The sequence below is a fragment of the Rousettus aegyptiacus genome, unplaced genomic scaffold (genome assembly GCF_014176215.1).
Source record: "Rousettus aegyptiacus isolate mRouAeg1 unplaced genomic scaffold, mRouAeg1.p scaffold_m13_p_2, whole genome shotgun sequence".
NCBI classification, from domain to species: Eukaryota; Metazoa; Chordata; class Mammalia; order Chiroptera; family Pteropodidae; genus Rousettus; species Rousettus aegyptiacus.
This window is the reverse complement of record NW_023416295.1, coordinates 68,404,300-68,429,120: the sequence shown is the minus strand read 5'-3', so window position 1 is coordinate 68,429,120 and position 24,821 is coordinate 68,404,300. Positions and strand designations below refer to the sequence as shown.

Here is a 24,821-nt window from a genome sequence, read left to right as displayed (position 1 = left end):
TGAAACATGCTACAAAGAGTATATAAAAAGGTATTTAAAGAAAGCAAACTATTTATCAACTATATGAATATTCTGCCAAAGAAAGGAGTAGTAGGAAGAACAAATGCTTAAGACATTTTTATTTGAAAATACATCTGCCTTCATCAGATGGTAAAAATTCCCAATGTCACCCAAGAAAAACAGTGAAGAGAAAAACTGAACGTTAAGTCAATGGGAAATGGAGGGATGCCAAGACTTACGGAGAAAGAGATCAAGGAAAAATATAATTTTTAACATTTTCTTGTTTCTCATCAGGACAGCCAGAGAATTATACAAATTCATTTTCATGAAGACATTGAATTTTCAGTATAGATTGCCTGAGGAGAACTGCAGACTGGAATATATTTTTGGCAATACTAAAAAAGTGTCATGGTGTAACCAGGAGAGGCTACTGCAGTTACGTGAACTATCTACAGTGATGCTTTAGGTCAGTGATTCTCAGTATTGACTGCGCAGTGGAAAACCTGGGAAACTTAAAAAAAGAGAAACAAACAAAACAAAAACAAAAACAACAACAACAACAAAATAAAAACTATGCCAGGGATTGTGATTTAATTGATCTGGACATCAGAATTTTTTTAAAGCTCGCAGGTGATTATAATATGTAGCCAATGTTGAAAACCATAGCATGAGGTACATTTTACCAACTTGGTTATAATTGTTGTTTAGGGTTTTTTTTTAAGTGGAAAAATCACATTATTTGAGGACATGTTTATCATCATACATTATTAATCCAGGCCAAACAATTAGATCCCAAATACATGTTTCCTGGAGCGATGCTTGATCAAGTAGGAGGGGAAAAGGCTTTCTTACCCAAGGCTTATAATACTGAAAGGCCACAACCTCAATGCAATTTTTCTTTGTAGTAACAAGAAGAGTTGCTGCCAGAAACAATAATTGTGTACCTAAGAGGTTTTTGAATTTGCAGTTAGCTTTGAGTATATTATCTATGCTACAGATTTGTCTTCAGTATACTATACAATCCAAAACTAGCTTTTTCCTTCTACTTGCATCTGAGTCATACCTTCCCTGTTCAGAAAATAAATAATACTCCATTACCATATTAACACCTACTTATCTACATTCAAGTAGAAGTACTGTACCCTCAACCAACTTGTACATCCACGAGATGTAAAAGAAACATCTTCAAGCACAAGCAGGAACAAGTTTTCAGAGTCCAGAACTCTGCAATTGCATATAATGATATGAATAGTTGATTTGCTGTCTAGAAAGAAAAATGTAGTTCCTCTGACTTTTATGGACTATAGCAGCTTTGTTTCACAAGTGCTAACCCTGAATAAAAGCCTTAAAGTAAAACATAACAAAGACAGACGAAAGAAGAATTAAAAGTAAGCAAAACAGAGCTGGTGAAATATATCCATATGCAGCAGGGAAGGGATGCTAGAAACCTCAGACACTTGAAAAGCAGTAACTAAGGACTTAGTTATAAAATGTGGCTTTAGTGAATTAAGTTAGTCATGAGAGAAGAAACGGAAAAAAAAAAAAAGAACACCAATGAAACATTATAGTGGTGTGTGGATTTTCCACAAGAGCAAATTAAAACTTATCTTTTTTAACAATCACCAAAAGCATCGGAAATGAGCTAACAACATAAAGAGGTCAGTTCAGATGCCTATGTGTGGCAATTAAAACTGATAACATAAAAGAGAGTAGCAGGTATGATCTTATAGAGGGGAAGGTCAGGGAGATGTGTACAGGACATGTACCATTCACTCTGTAAAACAATTTATGTACATTCTCTCTCACTTAATTCTCATTTCAATTCTATGATTTAATGTTAAGGAAATTAAGTGTCAGAGAAAGTGACATAATTTGACCAAGCTGCACATCTAGAAAGTGACTGGGCCAAGACTGAAAGCCAAGTATGATTTGCAAGTTTATGTTCTTCCCTCTAACTTCCTATAATACATGAGACTCGCTCCTCCCCCCAGACTCCACTCACATCCACCCCTCCACTGCTCACCCCTTGGGTATCAGCAAATAGTACTCAAAGATAAAAAGAGGAATTCACCTGTTAGCCCTAGGAAGAGGTAGATCAGACATACCATGCAATAGAAATTTGAAATATCCTCTGGATAGAGACATGGGGGAAAAGCTTAAGAAAATCTCCTCATCATAAAGGTTACGAACTTTTACAAAACTTGCAAAAAAGGAGCATAAAAAATTTTGATAGTTGTAGGTAATATTGGATCACTCAAGATTTGTGGCACCAAATCCCGGAAAACAGAGATGTTCAAAATTATTTTCAGATTCTGAGTTTCAAATACTGGAAACTCCTATTTCTCACACCTAGAATAAGTTTTACATGAGTAGTCCAGTTTTACTGGAAAAGCAAAATGTTATAAGCAAATAGGGTTGGCTGAGTCACATGCATTTTCATCTCAAAATGAGTTACAGATCAAAGAATTAGATATTTTCAGGGAAAAACAGCAATAAGTTGTGATGTAACTGAAATATCTGAGACTCTTCTAGGAAATTTCTAAATACCATCAATTCCTGATGAAATTCAGCTATTTTATCAATGTCAGGTAATCCTACCTTTACTATTTACTAAGACTGTAAACACCCCTGGTTGCACATTTCTCACAATCTCATGAATTTTTCAGCTGGTTCTTAAATCTTTATTCCACTGTGGTAGTAGTGCTCTAAAACCTCAGGTAAAAACCTCTTTGCTGCAGTTTCCCCAGCTATTAAATGAAAGAATTGTACTAGAAGATTGTTAAACTTTTGATTTCTTAGGTATTCTTCCAGTTCTGGGAAGTCCTGATTCTATTCTTTCATAAGAAAAAACTAACTGTCTAAAACTGAAAATAAAACAAATTTATCTATATTAGAAATGTGGCTCTCATTTTTTTTTTCTAATTTTCCGATTGCAGTTACTAACACAATACTTTTAAAACTTATATTTTTTTTTAGTTCATTCTCCCCCTTATCTTCTATTTCCAACAGAATTCACCATCTAATCCTAGTCATTCCACTTTCCCATCGTCTCTTGCTTATGTCCTTTGAAATCCATTTTCAAAGCCTGAGGCAGAAAGTCCTTCTTCAATTAGTGGCAAATAACTATAACCAACACTTCAGGATTTGGTATTGCAGAATGCATTTTGGTAGTATAAAAATAAAATGTGGTGGTTTTGAATAGACCCTCCCTCTCTCTACAGAATCACTTGGTCTGCTCAGGGTATCAACGGATACTTAGCAGAGTAGATCTGGATTGGGTTTGAATAAGATGAGTGTCCCAAACAAATAAATTAGTTCTTTACATGTATGTAAATTTAGAGTTGCAGGGCATATTTATGAAATTAGATTAGTCACACCAAACTACACCTTGGGGTACAGTTCTGGCTCTATAGAAGATTTAATAAATTACATATAGGTTAATTAAAGCACAAAAATATTTTGAGAATACATAGAGACAACAATAACAACAACTACCATTTATGTAATGCTCACTATGTCACAAGCATTTTACTAAGTACCTTACATAAAGCACCTCATTTAACTCTCTCAACAACCCTATGAGACTACTACTCCCTCTTTGCAGAAGAGAAATGAAGACCTTCTTAACATCAGCCAACTGGTTAGCAGAAAGATAGTACTGAAATATAGCTCTGTCTGACATCAAACTTGATCTCAGGACTCCCTGTCTGAAGGGATCGAAAGTGATTTCGTTATTAAATTCCGAGAAGGCAAAGGTAAGAATAATTCAATATTCTTGCTTCTCCAGAAATGAAGAGTTCAAAAGCTCTGATGTTTTTACAATTCTATACTCAATTTTTCTAAAACAATAACAAGTGAAAAAAAAATATCTTGGATTTGTTTGGAAAAAATAAATTTGAGCTGCATTAAGTATATCAAGAAAAAAAAGAAATCCAATTAAAACTACTAGAAACTCTGGTCATATAACGAATCACAAAGAATTCTAAATGATGACACGGAGGTAAAAGAAGACACTTTCTGCCGGTTGGCTTCATCTAAATGACCTGCCAAAAGCTCAGACTCAATATACAGAACTCTGAATTTGCCATCTTTACATCAGCAAATCTATTTTTCAATTCCAATAGAAGAAATATTTTCTCATCACAATAATCGATATTTCAAGATCATCCTTGACCACTCTTCCAACTAGTAAGTTGCCACATCAACTTGCCAAGTCTATAATCAATGTGTTTATGTGTATTTCCTCCTTTTCATCTGTATGCCAGCTCCCTAGCTCAAGTCTTCAATATCTTATTCTAGTTTTTAAACTTGTTTCTCTGATTCCTATTTATTTTCCATAATATTCTATTTGTCAATACCAAATTCCCATTTCATAATCTAGCAGTGGCTCCCAAATGACTACAGGCCAAAGTCCAAATTCCTCAGCCTTAATTTTCTTCTCTAGTATTACCACCTCTTCACCCAACTGAGTCAAAGGTAATTAATCTCTTCTAGGCCCAAGGAACATTTACTGCCACTAATCTGGATGTAACCATTCTCTCTGCACATAAGGTGTCCTTGCATTCGTTCTAACCAACCCCCCCTTTCCTTCAGAGCAAGAAATAACATGCCATTAATGGAAGCAGCATATTGGAGCCAGACGGCTTGGGTTGCTACATGATTTCAGGGAAGCTTAACCTTCTGAACCTCACTTTTCTCACTTGCAAAATGAGGATAATAGTACTTAGCTTGCAGAGGTTTGGCGAAGATTAGAAGTAATATACATCAAGAATGCCCAGAAAAGTCACTTGATAAATGATAGCCATTATTATTACGCCCAAAGCTTAATCAGTCTTTAACGCCCAGCTCAAATGCGTAAGAAGTTCTGGTTTTTTTCTACCTTATGCATAGAGTCACTTGAGTATGCCTATCACTTCTACAAAGCCCTCTCCATTAAGAACCCTGTCTTAGATATCCCCATAACCCAAAATACCTTGCATCTACCATATAAGCAGCAAGTTTTTAGTAAATGTTGGTTGAACAAAAGCACGAATAAAACCTCAAAGAACTAAATTACTGTTAGATATATTTTAATGTATATAATTACTCTGAAGCACATTTTTAAATAATTTCCTACAAAATAAAGTCTTTTATCTGGAATTCCTTAGAGAATAAACCGTTCTGGGTAAGAGATTATTCTGGTAGCTTACTCTTGAATAGTACATTCCAAGTTGTTTATTTTTTAATGGAAATCTTTCTGAAACACTGTCCAGCATTCTTCAAAAGAACACTGAACAACTAAAATGGCTTCTGTACTGATCACCTCACTCACCATCCACACTCCAGCATCAGGAGGAATACATATGAACTACAGGTGCCAGGCAGGTGTAGACAACGTGCCATCACACTGCTAAGTGCAACATTTGATAGGATATAAGATAGTGAATGGGTGAGCTTGTCTAATAGCCTGTCAACCGATAACCAAAATGGTGATAATGAGAGCACTGAAAAGACTACTGACATTTACTAAACACTTATTAGGTTGCAGGCACTGAACTCGATCAGTATATTATCAGTATATTATAAAAATTATCTGAATCCTCATACTAAGCCTAAGAGGTAGTAGTATTTCAATTTTCATCTTAAAGATGAAAAACCCAAAACTCCGGGAGGTTAGAGGATTTGTCCTGGGCTGAACGGCGGTTGTGAATGGTAAAGCCAAACTAGAATCCCTGTCCATCACACTGCCGACTCCCATCTTTTATTTGGCATTCCTCTAAAGGGAATGGTTTGACTAAGTGATTTCTAGGAAGATAACAAAGCTTGATCATTTAAACATCAAAACAATTTACTTGAAATCTTTCTAACGTGTTGTTACATAGCCCTCATGTAATGAACAGAGTATATGACATAATTCGTTCTTGCCTTGATGACTCTACACCAATCATTCATTATGTTATGAGAAGCCTCAGAGCCTGAGGAGAAGAAAGCCCAGGTGAACCTTTTGCTGAATTCCCCTCAACTGTGGTTTGAGTTTGTTAAATGACGTTCACAACCATTTTGTAGAAAGCCGCCTTCTTCCTGACTCCCTTGGGGTGATGATGTGGTCCCTAGCTGAGTATGTTCTCTGATTTTTAGTTATTTCTCTACTCTGTGATCTGTGGTCTCTGCTTTTTATCTCCCAAATTTCTTAGGACAGAACTACAAGGACATTGAAGGAAAATGTGCATCAAATCTTTGATGTAAAATCAAGTCAAACATTCTCTAGAAGAGAAGAGGGATAAATCGTCCTATAATAAAAGGATAGTTTTGCTGTTGCTGATGAATTTACAGTAGTTTTTTTTGGTAGTTCATTATTGCAAAAGTAGAAGAGAACAGAAACCTCACTGTTATAATTAGGCATGAACATGGATGATAATTTCATTAAAAAATAAATTTTAAGTAAGCAAGAATTTGTTCTATGTAACTTCAGACCAAGAAAGGGATTGTATGTATATGCTGAACCCAAACTCTTATCTTAATGAGGACAGTAACAAGATGGTTACAATATAATGCTGTAGAAAAGGTACACATTAGCTATAAAGGTAATTTCTTCATAGAGTGGTGTTTAAATTGGAATAATTTATCAAAAGGATTTTTTAGTACAGTGATTTTATAAAAATTATTTTAAATGGCATTCAAAGGAAACACATTTTTTGCATTCATTTTAAAGAGCCAAAATAATTATTAGCAAATATGGAAATGTTTGATTTTGTGAAAGCAAAGCAAAACTTTTCTACTTCAGGCCTAGATTAATATTCAAAGAGACAGTACCGACTTTATTTTTCATAGAATATAAGCAGTAGTTTGACTAATATGTCTGACACTAATAAATTCTCAAAATATCTGAGAAATATGACCACATGTGGTAAGAAGATTAAGGTGTTTTCTGGCAACCCCCTCAAAAGCAGAACTTGACTGCAAAAAACAAAAGTTTTCTGTGGGGAGCCATGGAGGCTGCCTTCTGTCCTATCAATCCACAAATTCTCGAATTACAGATCTGTTGTTGTTTTCTGACACATCTGCTTTGCAATGTAAAATAGTGTTTTCTTTAATAAGAATTCTTCAAAAAGCCCTCAGGCTCCTCGCCTTTGTTTGCACAGCCTGAGAGTTTTCATTTAAAGTTTTCACACTGTTTTTAAAATTCCCCATTTTTTGTTTCTAAAATAGTTAGGCAAAGTCCATAAACCTCTGTTTTGGTTTCACATTTGAGAGACATAGAAAAGGTGAAGAGAAACATGCAGAGAAATTCTTAAGGTTTCAATAAATGATATTGTTCCAAATGGCCAACATTATTTCACTCTCTCCTTTGCTGTCAAAATGTAGGAAGGAAGGAAGCAGAGATGTTTTTAAATATCATCTCTGTTCTTGAGACATACAATCTACTGTGAAATGAAGAAACCCAAAGATAAAATCCACTCTTGTTTTATTCTGTGGCACTCTGACAATCCAATATTGTGGAAAATAGGAATAGACAGTAAAATGATGACAGAAACATGGAATTATTTCCTGATGATCATGTCAAAATTGATACTTGATGTTCTCTATAGTGACTGAAATGGACCCAAAACCCAGATAAGCAAGCATTACTCATTCTAAGTCATGATCTTTTTCAAGGATTAGCTCATTCACTATATTTCTACAATACATTCTTATGTGGTCCAATTTGTTGAAGTAGAGATAGTCTAGTTATATGAAAATCATAAATGCTCAGTTACCAAATCCTGAAGAGGAGACACTGTCAGAAAGCAATCTGCAGATCCCTCCGATCTTCTAATTTCATAAGACTGAGATTTGTACCAAGGTCTGGACATATAAATTTCCTTAGTCCTATTGGGCCTTGTCTTTATGAGTCACACGATCTAGAATAGACGCAGGGCTGCTTCTATTCTTTCTTTCCATCACATACCTATCAGCACCAAAGAGTCCTGAGTAAAATATGCCTTCTGGAAATGCACAGTAAAATTTCCTTCATTGTCAATCTAATCTATATCCTTTAACACAGAATAGTTTTCCCTTGCAATAGAGCTCACTTATGAGTTTCATCCCACCAAGTTTTGAGATCATATTTATCTTCTGTTAGGCTCCAGGCTGAGTATTTGTATTCCTTCTAAATTTATATGTTAAAATCCTAACCCGCAGTGTGATAGTATTAGGAGGTGGGACCTTTGTGAGGTGATTTAAGTCATGAGGGTGTAGTCTGCATGAATGGGATTAGTGCCCTTTTAAAAGACACCTCTTCAACTATGTGAGGACACAATGAGAAGACAGCCATCTATGAACCAACAGGGCTTCCAAAGACATGGAATCTGCCAGAACCCTGATCTTAGACTTCCAAGCTTCCAGAACTATGAGAATAAATTTCTGCTGTTTATTCACCACCTAGTCTATGGTATTCTGTTATAGCGGCCCAAGCAGGTGAAGACATGTGTTAACATGGCAAAACCTGTTTTATTGACCTCTGATTATCTGGCAGGCCTGGATGCCCACAGGATGAAAGGAGCCAGTGTATACAGCCCAGCAGCAAAGAAAGGTTTGGTCTGTGAAAAGGCTCCAATCAGGAAGATCTAAAAAAAGATAGCTTATTGAAATGTTCCCTGATCACCTAAGCTTACAGATAATACAGCTGCATGAGAAAAGGTTTAGATGTTTATTATCTTCCATTAGGTGAATATGGTTCATGTATACCCTCGAGTAGGGCATGATGTTTCCTTCATTTGCTGTCATTTACAATTTCTATGAAAACTGGGTGATGAGTTTCCCTACATTCTTAAACAGAATTTACTGGCTACCATTTACTCTCTCTTAATAAAATCACAGTCATCTTTTTGATGTACAAGCTGTACAATCAAGGAGAAATGTCTGCAGGGGTTCTTCAGTGTGCAGCCTGCCCTGCCATAGAATGGCTCCAGGCTGCTATGCTATTTCACTTCTCATATATTTTTTTAAGAGTTTATCTTTCTCTTTCCTTGTTGTCAAGCTGTCAGTCAGCTGTCACTTCTTACTGCTGTCAGTGAGTCTGCCTTTATCGCACCCCCAATTTGATGCTGCTAATCTGCTGTCAGCTGAAAAATCAGATAATCAAGACCTCTGAAACTGCATTTACAGTAAGTGGTATGCTGAGGACTAGATGGAGATTTTGAGATATGAGTTCCAGTTCCTGCTTTTCTTTATCTAGATGTGTGATTACCAGAAGACACTTTACTTCTCTGGGCCTTGGTGTCTCTATCCATAAAAAGAGGAGCAGAGTGTCTATATGTGTGTGTGTGTGTGTGTGTGTGTGTGTGTGTGTGTGTGTGTGTGTGAGAGAGAGAGAGAGAGAGAGAGAGAGAGAGAGAGAGAGAGAGAGAGAGAGAGAGATATCATATCAGGACTTGAATCCTAAATTTTTATGACTATCTGAAAGAACACATGAAGCTTTTCTGAGTTAATAGAATGCAGGGTGGGGTACCGCCTATGCTTTAATTGTAAAATTTAAGGATACATTTTAGTCATCACTTTATTTAAGCTCACTCCTCTAAATTCATAACTGACCATTTCCTTAAAATGTGCTTTTGTTCCACTAGATAATTCTCTCATTGTTGACCTCCTGATTCTTTTATCTTTTCTTCTCATTTCAAACTTGGGTTCTTCCTCTACTAATGCCTTATGCATCAAGAGTGCCAAAGGCCAGCCCAAATTTAAATGATAAGAAACCAGCAACAAGCTACATGTCCTAGAAGCCAATTGAAGAATATGTCATAGTGTGTCAAATGCTGCTGAGGACTGAGAAATGACTACAGGATGTACAAGCATGGAAGTCATCAGTTTCACTGAAGTAGCTTTAAGAGAGAATAGAAGGAAAGAAAGTGGAAACAAGTATAAACAATTCTTTCAAGAAGTTTTGCTCCTAAGAAAAAGAAAGAAATGAGGCAGAAGTGAAATCAAGGGAGAAGTGAAATCAAGAGAGAATTTTCTGAAGATATAAAACAAATAGCGTTTTATTTGTATGTCTAGAAGAAAGGAAAACTAACCCTGCAGAACACAGAAGGAAAAATTGCTGAAACAATAGTCCTTAGATACAGAAGAAGGATGGGCTCTAGCAAAGAAGTAGAGATAAGGAAGGCCTTAGACAGAAGCAAGATCAGTTCATCCACAGCAACAGGTGTGAAGATGGAGACTAGGCACCCAGAAGCACATAACTGGATAGATGTGGTGGTGGCAGTGTTTAAAAATTCTCATCTGATTGCTTCTATTTTCTCAGCCATGATCCGAGAATGAAGATAGAAGATTTTGTATTAGAAGTTTAAAAAGAAAGGAAAATGCATGATTACCTCTAGAAGAGGGGAAATGTGGTATGCATGCTAGGCAGATCAAAGGTTCCATCTGAATTTAGGAGCCATGAATTTAGAGTAGACTAATATGGCTGGGTGTCTTCTCCTAATCAAATATGAAGGAAAAAGTGCTAAAGATTTGAGAGTATATGCAAGAGGGTAAGTATGATGATAGAATGTAGAAATTAAGCTGGGGAACAAAGGAAGAAAATTAGGGCAAGAGAAGAATGAAAGTAAGGAATTGGCTCAGTCAGTGGATGGCAGGTTCTGGTGAGGTCAAAAGACTGAATCAGGGTGTTAAAGTGAATAAATGAACCTCTTTATTTAGATTAGGCTGCTTCTTTGGCAGAGTACTTCTCTATTTTCATGTGTTGATTAAGAGAGGACAGAGAAGAAGACATTACTTTATATATTCAGGTGGCAATAAACGTGGGAGGTTATAAAACAATGGGGGCAGGGGTTTTAATAAGATGAGTTCACCTTTATTGGGGGTCCATTTTGTGCCAGGCACTATGCTAGCATTCAGCATGCATTAATTCATTTAGTCAGTACATCATGCCAATGAGGTGATAAAGTAAATAAAATCATAACCATTAAAAAAAACTAAGCTCAAGGTCATTATTCTTACATGGGTCACAGAGCTAGTAAGTGGTGGTCAAGACTCAAATGCACACAGTGTTTAAGAGCTTTCCTATCTCAAAATGTTTAATACATATAATGAAATATTTTCAAGTGAATATTCTTTCTTGCTACTATTGTTGTGGTTTTTGAGAATGAGGCAGCAAAGGGGTGAGGAGGACTGAATATCTATGTGATAGACATGCTCTGAGTCTTAAAAGTTATCGACTTTATTTACTACAGCCATGCCACCCTGAACAAGCTCCATCCTGTCTGATCTTGGAAGCCTAGCAGGGTCAGGTCTGGTTAGTACTTGGATGTGAGACCACCTAGGAAGACCAGGTGCTGTAGGCATAAGAAATAATAAATGAGGGACTGTAAACTGCCAAGGTCCTTGTAATCTGTGAGGATTACCAAGGTTTGCCTCGCCTAAACTAAACTAAACTAAAATAAAATAAAATAAAAATTAAAGTTATCAACTTTAAAAGCCTCAAATTTTTGCTGAAATACAGCTTTTCCCTTCCATTATATTCAGTTATATCATATTATATTATATATTAGCATAGCACATTTTATTAAGAATTTAATTGTATCTTCTGCTTTGTTTTCACTTAAATTCATTTTTGCCACAATCAAATAATATTTGTATAAGGGAGAAAAACATAACCATTCAAAAATTCCCTTTTTTAAATCACCTTGGTTATTTTGTGTTTTTCAACATCTCAACAAAATAATACTCTTTTAAGACTGCAGGCATTAGAATGATTGTCATTCATGCAAATAATCACTTACTTACACTATATGAGTTTGGGTTGGATAAAGCAAATTACCATTTGAAAATAATTCAAATAACACTCTGGGCTAAGACCTTGCTTATGAATGTTATCTTGGCCACAATATTTCTTAACCTTCTTCCATTTAGCTAGATGTATTTATGGTAATACAGTCCAAATTAATAAGCTATTCAATTGCCACAGGTGTATTAAACATACTATGTTGGAGCCATATATCATATGGAAATTAATTTAAAACATTATTTATTTTGAATTCTATAGCAGTAATAATTAAGATGTGCTATAACCACTTATTCACCATAGAGATATATATTTTCCCTATGTATTATATGAAAAACTAAAAGCATGTCAAAAATTGGTTTACATTTTAAAAATATGAACTAAAGTGTTTGAGCTAATCATGGATCTAAAGTATAACAACTATATTTTCTCAAAAGTTGAAATTCCCTCATCATACATAAAAAAAAGTCTTTATATAAATATATCATATATATATGATATATATATATATCATATATATATATATATACCTGAAAGTCAATTATTATGTAGTTTTACTTAGTTGATAGTTCTCAAAACTGCAAATAAATCATTAAATGTTTTTGAGAAATGACCAAAAGTGAGAGTAAACAGGGAACTGCATCAAAATTCATAGGGTCTAAACTTTTTAATTCAGTCTGTGGCAATAACCAGCAGCGTGAGTACAAGCCAGTCTCTGCTTCTGTGGGCCTGTTTTCTGAACGCTGTAAAGTGAAGAATGGGCAAGCTTGTCTCACTTAAATTTTATGACTCACTACTAGGCAGATCTTTCTTCAATGAAATATTAACTAGTAAGATACTCAAATAAATCAGCATTAGAAGTGTAGATGAAGACAACTGTCCCCACGGCAAGATCTGGGTCAACTCAGTAAGTCCAGAACACAGAAAATAACGGTGACTTCCTACATAGCACGTATGGACATTAAATTATTTCCTGCCTTCATTTCAAGGATGGGGAAGGAACAGTTGTCCCTGAACTTTTTTAAAGGACATAGTTAGTTATAAAACAGCAGCATTCCCAGCTAGTATGAGTCTCACTGAAGTAAACTTACTATTCACAAGGGAGAAATATTCCTGGTGGCAGTAAAAACAATTTTGCCAGGTTTAATCAAAAGTGAAGAGGAATTCTAGAATGTTCCCTTCGAGCCGCATCATCCATTTCTAATTCAGGGTGGGCCCAGCAATAACGGTAATAAAAAATATCCTCAGTAACTGAGGAAGAGAAATGGCAATTAAGTATATTTTTGACCCAACATAGAAGACCTAATTCTTTATTAAGATAACATAAATAATAAAAAACAGAAGAAGGAAACAAATAAAAAATAGCATGGGAAATGAAAGTATTCCAAGCAGTGAAATTTATCACTGATTTACTTAGAACAGTTACTAATACATATAAACTAACAAGTGTAAGTTGAATGCAAAGGTTGAGAAATATACTTGACAATGACTTCTTTAACAAAGCAACAAATAAAATAAACAAAACTGTAAGTTTAAAAGCCAAGACAGCTTGCTTTGGCAAACAAATAAATAAGAGAAAAGAAAGAAAGAACTCAGTATCTGAACCATTCAGTGATAGGTTGGAAAAATGATTATTTAAAATCTTTTCAAGTCACAGCATGATGAAATAGAACTTGGTTCTGAGAAATTAAAATTGGCAAGAAGAACACCAATTTCTATAAATCTGGAGAATAATTTGACACAATATTGAAAACGTAGTCAAACACACTGACCTGCTCACATCAGGAAACTTGATGGGAAAGTAAATAACTTGACACTTGGGTCTGATGATGCTTTCCAGATCCTTGGGTCTGTGATCAGGAATCAGCTTCATAAATTTTCCAATAGAAGTGAGAAATGACTCCATATTAAAAACCGAGTTGAATACCACCACGTCAGCTACCAGGCTGTAAAGGGAAAGAATAAGTACAAATGATAAGCCCACGTCATTCAGATATTTTTATAAGCCTAAGACCTTAATATTAATCAGATTATACACTGCATGTTGGCTTTGCAAAGAATGTTCCACCTCCATATTTATCAAAAATGCCTCTAATAAATAAATTAGTTTCATTACCACTATACCATGGAAAGTTTGATTGTTGGCATCCAGGAGGAAAGGCAGGAGAAGAATGAAATGATTTAACAGGATTCCATGAGGCTTCAAACCAAAACAGATTTTTTCCACAATGCCAGGAACTTTCTATATTATTATCGACAATAAGTATAGTAGCACCTTTTTGTGTGGCCCAACTAACCATGTTGGGTTTCTATGTCAGTAATGCACATTGTTTTATACCATGCTATTGAGAACAGAATGTATGCCATACTGTCCACCACCTTCAAGGAGACTAATTCAGATAAAGCTATACCATACTAGAGCATATAATCTAAATACATGGGGCTATGCAGGAGGGATTATATGGGATGTTCACAAATAACTTATTTCACTATTATATTTTGAGTAGTCAGAGAAGTAAAAAAAAAATTGGTGGAAATGAATCCACAAATCCATATTACTAGGTCTTACTGATTGCGTAAAGAAATGTATTATAAAGAACTATAACATCATGGACTTTCAGAAATAAACAAAATAAATATAATATTAGCTATTGCTTGCAATGAAAAGAATTTATCCCTCTCCATAATTTTTTTAAATAAAAATAATCTAAAACATGCAGTTATAAAGGCAATGTGAAAACAAAGTCTATGTGTCATAAGTACATCAGCAGTTTCAGAATTTGAAAAAATATTGTTTTGGAAACGAATGATCACAAATAAGTGAGCTGGATAAAATCTGAATATGCAGTATGTTCCTTTTGTGAGTCAAAAACTAATAAATCATTGTTTGGATGTTTGTAAATGGCCTTCTTTGCTCTAAGCACTGATTCAGCATATCAGTGTCAGTGGACCTCAATAAAATGCATACAAATGCTTTGATAAGAAGGTGTACAAGATCCAATAAAAAAAGTTTTATTTCATCTTAAAAATGGTAGATCAAGAAACCTGAAAAGAAGACAATGGTAAGTCCATAAAACTGCAAAACACAAATGAATAAGCAGAGCTTACAAAATAGGAACACATCACATCCTCAGTTTACTTTCATGCACATTTACTGAGACTACCAAAGTTCCCAGTATTAAGACATAGTGGAATGAAAAATCAACAAAAGGAATATTGACCTGCCGCCTCATGCCTTCCCCACAAAATTGCTTTTCCATACTGGTATTTTTTTTTTTAGCTGTGACCTAGTACAAATTTGGGGGTAGGGGTGATTACAGCATGAATAATACAAAGAATGTCACAAAAGTGCTGACACAACACCAAGCAATAAGGAAGCCAATATAATAATACACCAAAAGTTGAAGGATGTTTTACAGCTAGTCTGTTTTCACCATATGTCATGTATTGTAATAGCGACCCACAGGTCATAATATGTAGTTATGACGTGTTCATAAGTCAGAGGGTTAGCGAAATCTCTGTTTAAGGTGAGTGCTATGTCAGTCATCTCTAAAAGTCCTTAACTGCCACGCGGTCACAAAAGAAATCTGACAGTGCCAACAAAAGCAGAAGTCAGCAAGAAAACTAAAGAAACATGTAAGGAAGCAGGAGCCCTACTTTTCAAAGAGAATCTGAACAGGACTGCTTTCTGACACTCTTATTTTTCCTCTGGACAACTGTGGACCATTTTTTTCTCATTAACAAGCCAACCAATGATCAAATCCACTTCTTTTTCTCTAAGCTTGTCTATCAGTTTACCCTCTGGAGAAAAGCAATGCTGAAAAATTATGTACGAATTTTAATGGCCTCATTTCCTATAACAAAAACAATCAGTTTATGAAAGAGAGAGATGAGGGGCAGTAAGCTAATATTTTTTTACATATCTGCCCTCATAGGGCATGCAACCCAACTATTTACAGTTTTAAAAACCCAGTCTGTACTAAATTAAAGATCCAAGATGGTTTATAGAAATATTCTTTTTCATGCATTTCCTCCCTGATACGAGTGAGTGTAACTTCCATTAACTTTAAAGCCACCCATAAAGGGAAAAATAGGCTTAATTTTTTTTCCCCAGTTATTTCTCAAGGGTAATAAACACACTATCTGAGGAAAAGAATGATGCTAATTCAAGAAATCAAAAGAAGACTACAAATGTTTTCCATATTGATAAAGCACAAAATGATTTTATTTTTGTTTTTAAAACATATTTCCCTTCTCTGTTTCGAAATAAAGTAGAGTATTTTAATTTTATTATGAAATTTTAAAACGGTTGCTTTTTTTATGAGACATTTGACGTGAAGCAGTTCCACTCTATTTTGATAGCACTGCTACTTCACAATTGAAGCAGCCTGTAAAAATTATTGCAAGAAAACATTTACAAAATGCTCAAAACACAGAAGTATTACCACATAGCTGCTTTTCTATGTCAACTAAACGATGGAATATACTTGCAAGAGTTGAGAGTCTGTTTAAACACATCATTAATTCCAACTGCTAATAACTATCTTAAAAAGGTGAGTAAAAAGTACCCAGTCACAACCAGACACCATTTGATTGCTGCAGTATGGGAATAGGATCCAACAACAAAGCCATTTCAGAGTTGTTATTAACTTCTTTCATTAACTAAGCTTCAGAAGATACACTTTGTTGAAGTAACAACAGAGAAGGACCATCACCTTTAAAATGTCATGGTATTTTAAAGCTGTGAGATTTCAGGAGACTCAATGAAGGGAAAAAAAGAAAAAAAAAAAAAAACCAAACCTACAACTACCTAAAGATTCATTTTCCAGTTTTCTCTTACAGACAACAAAAAGAGACACCCCTTGTTCCATTATGCCCTATTTTTTGTTTATTCCTCTGAAAATTTCTATTTTGATTTTAGCTGGATACATTAAAAGTAGTTGCCAAATAAGAGCTGACTAAACTGTCCTTTTTTCTAAAAGTATGCCCTAAACAATAGATGAGGGAATCAAGGGGTGAAGAAGGTCCCTGTCCCTTTGAATGTTATAGAAAATAGATAATTAGTTTAACATATAATTAGATTGTTATATAATGTGTGTGTGTGTGTGTGTGTGTGTGTTTATCAAAGCATTAGCTGTGATCATATATATATGCTCCAGAGACACAAGTAATTACTACTATGGAAGGTATGTTCAAACATTTGTACCTATTTTAAGGTGTTTTCAAGTAAGTGTACAGGAGATCTCTGGATTTAAAAGCTAACTATCTATAAAGAAAAAGGTGGCAAAGGACTAAATATAATGATACAATCTATACCTACCATGAAAGAATTTGGTTGTATCCATATTGGAAATCCCTTTCCTGACATTTCTTGACAGGATATACCAACTGGTTCTCGTGGAAATACAGAATCTTTTTCAATTTCCCAAGGTCAGGCCGAAGAGCAGCCAGTTCAGTCAGGTTAAGCACAGAGCTTGCAAAGAGGATCCTAGGAAATAAGGAAATTAGGTTTACTGTCCTGAGGATGCTTGAAGGGGTCATCCTTTGCCCTTCTCTCCTCTTTCCTTATCCTACCCCCAGAAAAACATATCCCCGACAGGGACACATCAATAGTTAAGACAATACCATGTAGTAGCATTCTAAGTTTTGATCTCTTAAAAAGCAGCTGCTAAGAACTATAAAAACCACGAATCTCATTGGTCTGCTCAGCTCAGTTACTGAGAAATGCAAAAAAAAAAGCTGAATAGATTTTATTGAGAGGCAAGAAAAGCTCTATCTGAAGGACAAATGGAACAAAGATAAGGCTGACTGGGGAATACTTTGCTTGCCAGTTTCATTACACTTTACTTCTTTATGCAAGCAACGACTGAAATTCAATATACAAGCAGGAATGGCACATGTTCATGTTATGACATAAACCCTTTTGATTTATGCAATAGACTTATCTAGTGTGGTCTTTTTCTCTTGGCATGTTTTCTCACTGTCCCTCCCCCACTTCTTATTAACTATTCTGCAATATTTCTGTTGTTGTTTTTTTTTTTTTAGTGTTTTCTTCTCCGCTACAGGACTGCTAATGGTACCAGTGTACAAACTGCAAAACCCTTTATATAAAACATAAATAACAAAAAAAAGAAAAAGGAAAAAAAAGAAGAAAGTAAGATTCCTTTTCTTTGGGGGAGGAGGGAGATGAACAAAACTGAAAGTTTACCTATCCATGTTTATAAATAAAACAGTGTTTATTGACTCACTCATTCCACAAACATTTACTAAATGCCTACTATGTGCCAGAGTCTAACCAGGAAGAACAAAAAAGATGAACAAGACAGTCCACAAGGATAAATGCTGTCTGTAATGATGACATACATCATGTCTTAAAGGAAGAACCAGAAAGGAGTAATAACTGTCTGAGACAACCTGGAAATGTTTCACTAATGAGGTCCCTACCACATATGGACACAAAAGAGGGAGAAATTATAGTTCCTGTACAGCTGAGTACATTTAGATGGCACGATTTGATGAAATGCCACCTTTATAACATAATGTGGCATCATTTGACCCTTACAGCTTTAATTCCCATTCTAAAAAATGAGGTTCAAGAAGGTTAAGCATTGTTTTGTAGAATCACACAAGTAGGGACTCCTACTCCTGGCCTTCTAAGCCCGAAGTGCTTTCCATTACACCGGGAACATGAATTAGTTGTGAACCACTTCCACTGCAAATGCATTTTTTCTGTATTTAATAAATACAAAATATCACCCTTGTTATTACCGTGATTACAACTACTATAAATTCTCCTTTGCTGACAAGCCAAATGGCTAACTTCAGGTGTTTATATGATCTGCGGCACTAGCCTTTCACATAAGAAGAATGATTACATAATAGGTGCATATATCATAAATAGGAATTCAAGTGTCTTCTTCATAGGCAAAAAAAAAAAAAAAGGTACATATGACCAAAAAGCAGTGATCTCTCTTTTATATTCACATTGCTGTATTGTCATAGTTTATTGTTTTACAGTAAAAACTTCTTACCAAGGAGATGCGTTTATTTTTTTTTAATTGTCTATTTGTACCCAAGTAAAATAAATGGAAAAATTATGGTCATAAAAATGCCTTATTTTTACCAAAAGTATTCTTACTACCACCAACAACTATAACCTTTTCTAGGATTTAGATTAAAAATTATAAAATATGAATATATTTGTCTATCTACAAATCTTATCCTTAGAAGAGAGAACAAAATATTAAGCTGTCGATTGATATTTTCCTTAAAAGAAAATGGATGGCAACTTGTGGGTCTACTTATCGGGTAATTCTCCTCTCTCCCTCTAATTCCACCCCCAATATACATATTATTGCAATGACTCATTCTTAATCATTAAGACCTGAGCAAGCTCAATATTTTTCACACATAAGGCAGAAAAATTCATTAAGTAGAGCCCTCACTTTACTTAATAATTACAAAGAAAAAAAAAATGGTACCTTTATAATGGAAAAATTTGATTGACATGAACTTAGCCAAGTGATCAAATTTAGTCTGATCAATAATGGGACAAAGTGATATCATGTATTTCCCAATGTGATACACTGAGAAAGATACAAATCACCATTGTAGTATTCCTGCCAAAAATGCTTGATCTGAATTTGGTCATGAAGAATCAATCAGACATATATCCTGCAAAACAACTGGGCTGGATCTCCAAGAAGGTCAGTGTCAGAAAAGAAAAAAAAAATTAGCTTAAAGGAAAATAGAGTCCAAAGCAAAATGTCATACTGGTTACTAGATGGGGGATAAAGCAGCTATAAAGGACATTATAAGGACAATAGAGAAACTTTGAATATGGATTGAATATAAGATTGTAAATTTTCATCAATCTTAAATTTAAGTGTAATAATTTTATTGGGTTTACATCAGAGAATATCTTTATTCTTAGGAGACACATGTTGAATTATTTATGTGTGAAGTTTCACAATGTCTGCAACTAATTCTTAAATGGTTTGGTCAAAAGGCTACTTAGTAATAATAATAAATATTCATTTGTATATACTTATATAGAGAAATTTTTTAAATGTGCAAAACATTAACAATTGATTAAGTAAATGTTATATTATAATTCATTAATCTTGTCTTGTAAATCTTTAAGTTACACATTACAAAACCACGATTTTGTAGGAATATGGCAGTAAGTAGAAAACTATGCTATGGAACTATGTTCCATAAACAATGAACCCCATCATACATGTACTTCTGGTCATAATCCAATTGTTAATATCCTATGTGAGAATTATCCTCAGGGTGGACCATCTGTAGCAAATGTTTAATCAAGGCTGGCCCTCCACTCTACTCTTACCACACACCTCCTCTCCTTATCCCACCTACCAGCTGATCCGTAATCAAGGAATCCAAATCTAAAGGTGAGCTTTCCAAATAAAACCTCCCCAATGAAAGAATGCAATATATTCAGAAGTGAAATGGCAATAATTGTCATAAAATTAAACATTTGGGACTGCCCACACCAACACTTACTTCAGTGTGTTCAATCATTAACAGGAAATTCATTGTATCTTTATTACTAATCTTGAAATAGTCCTCATACTTCTAAACTGTGGAAACTATATCATTAGCAAAACATTTTTTTTGTTTTTTCACTTGTAAAATGGTAGTTAAATTGAACAATAAACAACTCCTCAAATATTTAGCTCAATGAGACCCCAAAATAAAGAAAGAATATGCCCACAAAAGGATGCAGATCTGATTTATTGGCAATTTTTACTTTGCTTCCTTCCATCAATTAAAAAAAAGTTTATAATAAAAGAACGAATGACATCATTCAATCAGCAGCTAATCCCTTGGCTCCCAAAGTTCATCTTGCCTCAGGTGTTATTTAAGCAATAAATCCTAACAAGGTGAGCTTTATCATCTTACCCTGTGTGTCTGGCAGGAAAGGGCACAAGGTGATAGCAAAAACCACTAGGAACAAGATAATTCCTGACAGCTGCTGCTTGAGCACAAGTTAAATTGAACAGTTTATCTCAGCATGAAGATGTTATAAGGTTTTATGTTTAATATTTTTAAATTAACATAAAACCCAGAGAAAGCAGTTGGGCAATCTTTCACAAACATGACATACTACAATCACTGTATAAGCTGGATTAGTACTTATTACTATGCTACTACAGAATTAAGCTGTTTTTAGACCACCAAAGAGTTTTAAATTGCAACTTTTGTCTCTGTAAGAGAAACCTATATTTAAAATGTCTGCTAAATTCAAATTAACGACTACATAGTTAACTTAACATCTCACCAAAAGTATAAGTAAGCTGCTATTATAATCGTCTAACCAAAACGGCTCTGTGCTGCAAGCACATTAACACCTTTCTATGTATTGGGGATCGTATCCACACACATGCTTCAATTGTTTTCAATGCACATTATATCTACAATCTGAGTCATATCTGCTCAAAAGATACAAACAATTCAAGAGTAAAAATCTTAGTCTTTTCGGGCTCAGTTTGAATAAACCAGTTGCTTGCCTTTTACCCTATTATCTTAATATGTAAAAAGAGATGCTGAAATACACTTAAGCTCTGTAGAAGTGCAGCCATTATTATCAAGATGCACACTTTTATATCTCAAATGGTATGGAAAGGCAGTGCAATGAGAAACAGGACACATATTCAGTATTCCAACCACCACTACGTACAATCGAATACTTCTTCATGGATTAGGTTATCTCACTCGTGCCCTATGATATCTTTTCAGTAGCTCCCCCTACCCATCCACCGCCAACCATTTATCAAAAATCAGAGATATCGACACAATTTGACACAGATATCAGTTTGAGTTGTTATTCATACTTAAATAATGCCTTGCAGGGTTTCAGTAGGCCTTGGACAAAGGAGTAAATTCCATTCTTCCAGCTGGATCACTTTGCTCAATACCTAAATGCCTTGTCTAGATTCACATGCCTCATTACCAAAGTCTTGGCTCTTTTATTGCCTGTCTTGAGTTCCTGTTCCTTGATGCCTACTCTCCAGAATTCTAGATCCCGTACTTTCTGTGACACAGTATTTTCTACAATGATGGAAATGTCCTATGTCTGTACTGTCCAATATAGTAGTGACTAGCTACATAAGGCTATCAAGCACTTGAAATGTAGCTAGTGCAAATGAGGAACTAAAATTTAAATTTAATTCAATTTGATCAATTTAAGTGCAAATTAAATAACCAGACAGTAATGGCTACCATGTGAAAAAGCACAGCTCTGGATGGACCAGCTTTCTATAACCCAACACACTACCCATGGTAACCTGAATGCATTTCCTCAATTAATTGATTTTCTTGTACAGATCCTTGACCTGCTTCTGATAATTTAATTTCTCCTGACTAGCTAGCTGTATTTTACCTATTGGACTCTCCAATTCTGGAATGGCACTATTTTATTTTTCCTTCTGATAATCAGATAATACATGTTCATTACAGAAATGTTTTAAGTACAAAAAAATATATAAATGAAGGGAATATCACCCACAAGCACCCCCAAAAAGAGATAGATAGCCACTATTTGCAATCAAGTGATCATTTAGCCAGTATAAATATTTGCAAGGCTAAATAATGGATATAAAATGTAAAACAAAGTAGCTGAGGCAAGAAGAAAATTTACAAGGTGAGAAACTGAATAAAGACCAAGGAGGCTGGAGCAATTAGTTCAATGAAAAAGTAGCCAGAGAAGAGGCTAAGGAAATCAACAGGCCTTTGTAAGACATGAACTAATTTTGGATTTTATGGTAATGGCAATGGGTAGAGACTGAAGGATTTTAAGCAGGGAAAATACAAAATTATACATGTATCTTCAGTGTATTTACTTTTATTCTATTTTGTTATATGTATACATTATTGTAGTTTTATTTTTTGCTTTTAACACTTAACACTTAACATGTTGTTTTACTATGTTAAAAATTATTTCTGAAACAACTTTTAATAGATTTAATAACATGATGTGCCACAACATCCCCAACTAGAGCATGCTTTTTATATTCATCTATCTATAAAGCTTTAAATTTTTCACTGTATAATCTCCTATATTTCTCTTACATTTGTTTATGTATTTCATGAGATTTTTTATTACTTTTTAATATCAGAAAACTTTACTCTCACTATCATATAGAAAACATACTGTAAGGAATCATTTTGGATGAAGGGAGAACGGAAAGGAGAAAAGAAATGATGGTGGCTTGGACTTAGAGATAGGGCCGGAGGTGACGAGAAGTGGCCTGACTGGATTTGCTGATAGCACTGTCAGGGTTTGCTGATGAATTAGATATGAGAAGTGAAAAAGAAGAGTGCTATCTTTTCCTTCACTTCATCGCTTCCAAAGTGTACTGATAGTGCTGCAATATAACAGGAGCTCAATTATACATACAGGCATAAATGAAAATTACTCCCAAACGTTTCAAAAGTCTTCAGCTTAAGTATATATTTTTTAAATTTATAAAAACTGTGTAGAAAGATAACCGAGTTCTAATATTCATTACTCATTGATATACAAAATTAATTCTAAGGCAATATACTTTAGTTGTCAGCTACTTCATCTTAATTAGGACATTTTTACTGCACATTTAAATGCAATGGATTTTCAAAAAAACTTCAAGAACACTGCATAACAAAATGTTTCCTTTTGCTAAAACAATTAAAAACACAAGATGAAAGTCTTATCTAAAAGAAAAGGAAATGTGGTCATTTAATTTCCTAGGTTCCTGTGATGGGTAATTTATGCTGTTTCAATAGAGTATCCAGGTTCCCAAAAGCTGTCCCACAGTGTAGTATCCATTAATCAGGCAGTTTTGCTTTTCTCCATCAGGTAATGTTTCCTTCCAGAGCTTATCATGACAGCCAGGAGAGCACTGTGTAAAGAGCACTTGTCCAGAAGGCATGGAATCGAGGTCTATAGGTAGAACCTGACACTGAGCAATATCTCCAACTGGTTTCTTAACATTTGTCTATTCTGCAGTCATCAGCACTCTGACCTGCTTTATAGATTCTTAAGAAGACAAATTACATAATACCTGATGAGCTTTTTTAATAAAGGTGTCACTTAAATTAAGATGTCTCCAATTACTCCGGCATCCTCTCAAGTCTTTTAATTCTTGGTATCTGGCATAATGGCTAATCCATAAAAGACACTCAATAATAAAGTTTGTAACAACAAAGAATGAAACAGAAAGAAAGGCTAGGCCTAAGTATTGAAAATAAAATCTATAAATAAATTGAAATTTGTACTGTGTACACATTTTTGACATATTTTGGGACTAGCATTTATTATTAAGATTATTCTTATAAAACACAAGTAATATGAACCACTTAGAGCATTTCTAAATTCACTTTAGATATTCTGTCAATAAGTTGACAATTCAAAATACTGTCAAATCTCTTGACAAACTAAGAAATATAAAATATCATTCCTATTATAAAAGACCTGACAATGTAATTGATAAAACAAGCCAAAAATACAGGAAACATTAAATAACAATAAAAAGAGATAACTATCTGCACTGTTCTGCACAAGAAATGTCACAAAGTAGGGCAAGCCTGATTGAGAATGAGGGGAGAGGCACTAAGCACTATTAGTTTAGAGGAAGAAATAAAACTTAAGAGCAGAGGAAAACCAGGAAACCTCAAGTTTATTGAGGGTGGCAGGGGAAGTTCTGGAAGGATCAGTACTATTTAAATAAGAAAGGATAGTGAGCTCAAGTTTAGGGTTTGAAAAAATAATAAGTAATTAGATAAGACTGGAAAGGTGGTCTTCTGTCAGACCTAGAGGTGCCTGAATGCAGGGTAAGAAGTTTGTTAGATTTTTACTTTACCTGTTGGCAATATGGGGATCTATCATACATTTATTATTATAGTGCAATGCTTTATTTCTTATTATCCTTAATTAACTAAATTGTGAATGCTTATTTGCTAAGAAAAATGATAGTAAAATGAGATAAGGAATAAAAAAAAAAATACCACCATCACTACTACCATTTTCAAAATAAGGGAGGTTGGTCTTTACTTATCCATATACAGATAAAACTAG

The 24,821-nt window shown here is 34.6% G+C and overlaps 1 protein-coding gene across 19 annotated transcripts in view; it reads right to left on the bottom strand.

The window, feature by feature from the left end:
• The window catches only part of GTDC1 (glycosyltransferase like domain containing 1), a 355,599-nt gene that overhangs the window by 175,510 nt on the left and 155,268 nt on the right, over positions 1 to 24,821 (bottom strand). For 18 of the 19 annotated variants that reach the window (XM_036236290.1, XM_036236287.1, XM_036236291.1 and 15 more), the window contains 2 exons: positions 17,064 to 17,231; positions 13,516 to 13,689 (listed from right to left, as the gene is read on the bottom strand). In XM_036236290.1, the coding sequence (XP_036092183.1) occupies positions 13,516 to 13,689; positions 17,064 to 17,231 (342 nt within the window). The remainder of the gene's footprint in view (positions 1 to 13,515; positions 13,690 to 17,063; positions 17,232 to 24,821) is intronic. The other variant, XM_036236293.1, reaches the window with a different exon arrangement.